The following is a 2509-nucleotide window of genomic DNA, read 5'->3' on the forward strand; positions in this document are numbered from 1 at the left end:
GTTGGGGATCACACCCACAACCTAGGTATGTGCCTTTGACCGGGAATCAAACCCTCAACCGTTTGGTTTGTGGGCCAGCGCCCTAACCGCTGAGCCAAACCAGTCAGGGAAGGAGCATCTTATTTATTTTCCGTGTGTATACTGTCCATTTCAGAACCATTGTGTCTGCAGCACGAGTTCTCCGCCAGGCTCAGAGAAGACTCAATATTTCTTGTTTGACAGATGGTCTGTTGGTCACCGCTGGTCCCAGTGAAGGGATAAGCCCTGCCTCCTCCCATGCCCCACCCCAAAGGAGGGCAGGCTTCCCCTTTGCCCAGTTTCTGGGCAGGGAGGGTAAAGGAGCTCAGAGGGGCCCAGGAGCAGAAGGCAGAGTGACCGGCATGGTGAGGATGCTGCTCAAACACCTGTCCTCTCCCTTCCCAGGCCCCAGTGTCCCTGCCCCAGATCTCCTCACTCTGGTCTCCTCTCTTCACCTGCAGATGCTGTGGCTGCTGTTCCTGACCCTCCCCTGCCTGGGGGACTCTGTGCCCGTGACCTCAGGTGAGTCCTGACCCCTGAGCCTGGCCTGTCTCCAAACCCCTGACTGATCTCTCAGAGGCCAGCCCTGGGATTCGGTGGTCCCCACATGAGGATGGCCCTGGGGAGGGACCGAGTGTTAGGGCTGAGTTGAGTTCCAGGCAGGGACGCCTGGTCCCTGACTCCCCTCCTCTGCTTCCCTAGATCCCAGCCCAGGGACTGAGCTGGTGGGCATCCTAGGGGGGCATGATGCCCCCGCTGGCAAGTGGCCGTGGCAGGTGGGTCTGTGGTATTTTGATCTAAATTTCCAGTGGAGGTTAATTTGTGGGGGCTCCCTCATCCACCCCCAGTGGGTGCTGACCGCGGCCCACTGCGTTGGAAGGTAAGTCCCCACCCTGCCAGCACCTGGGGGGTGGAGAATGTCCAGAGGCCTGTGATGTGTGTTGTGGGCAGTGCCTGGGCTGGATGGCTGCAGGCGCCCTGCCAGGATTCAGCTTCCTGGAGTCCCCCTGGCCCAGCACAGAGGGGGGTCCCTGGGCTCCGAGGGGCTGCCCCCTTCCTGCTCTTCTGCTGCAGCCTCTTAGAAGTGTCTGGTCTTCTGTCCCCCAGGAAAAACTTAGCACCTTGGCACTTTCAGGTCCAAGTAGGACAAGTGAGACTCTCGAACTTGGGCTATGTGCAGGTGGCTGAGGTCATCATCCACCCGGGCTACAACTTTGCAGAGGGAGCGCTAGGTGGGGCGGATGTGGCGCTCCTCAGACTAACGCACCGCGTGACACGGTCTGACAGAGTCGACTGGATCACCCTCCCATCAGAGTCACTCACAGTCCCCCCAGGCACCATGTGCTGGGTGACCGGCTGGGGTGACACTGGTGCCGAAGGTAAGAATCAGGATGACGAGTTGGAATGAGAAAAGGAGACTGAGGGACAGAGACCGTGGGCGTTGGCCAAGCCTTACAGAAGAGGTCTCAGCTGGGGTCCCTCCTGGGGTCTCCCTTGGGTGTCAGAGGCAGATGGCTGCAGAGGACTCCGTTAAGGAGCAGAGACCAGAGTAGCGAGAGCAAGGCCAGGTCATGGGCATTTCTTCGCCCTCGCTCTGCACCAGGCCCTGTGCTGTTACGTGGGCCCTGCTCTCCCTGCGTCTTCGTGGCGGGGTGGAAACGAGCAGAGGAACTTGAGCGACTTGCTCAGTATTCACTGTTGAATGGACAAAGTCAGATTTGACAGTAGGTCAACTCACTCTGCATTTCTTGAGGGGGAAAAAGCACCTGCTCCAATTTTTACAATAAAAATTATTTGTGAGTAAAAATCCATCTATTTCTCTGTTTCTTTTCGGAGCTTCATGCCCACAGTGTCAGCCTAGAGATTATCAACCCACTGGCCTGGAATGAACCCGAAGAGTTGGGGTCTTGGGTAACTCCCAGGTCCCCCTGGGGGCACTGAAGCTCAGCTTGTGGTTCTAGAGCCCATGACCTGTGACCGCATGCCCCCTCAGGACCACAGGCTCACTTGGCTTCTTCTCACAGAGTCGCCCCAGCATCTGCAGGAATTAGAGGTCCCCATCGTGGCAGATGACACCTGTAAGCAGCAATACTCCAGGATCAATCATTTTATCAAGGAGGACATGCTGTGTGCGGGGAGCAAGGGCCAGGGCATCTGCAGGGTGAGACACCTTCGTAGACAGTGGCCTCCGTCCATTGCTCCTGCCTGCAGGGACTCTGCGCTTGACCATCTGTCTCTTCTTCCCGCAGGGTGACTCTGGGGGTCCCTTGGTCTGTAAATGGATGGGCACCTGGTTCCAGGTAGGGGTGGTGAGTTGGGGAGAGAGGCCGTGCAGTGATATCAACCTTCCTGGAGTCTATGCCCGAGTGACATGCTTCTTGTCCTGGATTCACGACTACATCGATTCCTCTCCTGAGCCCAGGGCAGGGACAAGGATGTTGCTGCATGGGACAAAGACAGGCCCTTCGGCTGTTCACAGCTCCTTCCCTGA

General features: G+C 57.7%; 1 protein-coding gene across 1 annotated transcript; it reads left to right on the forward strand.

The window, feature by feature from the left end:
* Nucleotides 1-380: 380 nt before the first annotated feature.
* LOC118642156 (mastin-like) lies at nucleotides 381-2509 on the forward strand. The gene is given in 6 exon segments (XM_036279757.1): nucleotides 381-540; nucleotides 733-898; nucleotides 1126-1397; nucleotides 2043-2179; nucleotides 2268-2433; nucleotides 2436-2509. Coding segments are annotated over 6 exon segments (975 nt in total).

This window comes from Molossus molossus, unplaced genomic scaffold (genome assembly GCF_014108415.1).
Source record: "Molossus molossus isolate mMolMol1 unplaced genomic scaffold, mMolMol1.p scaffold_m16_p_3, whole genome shotgun sequence".
Taxonomy (NCBI): Eukaryota; Metazoa; Chordata; class Mammalia; order Chiroptera; family Molossidae; genus Molossus; species Molossus molossus.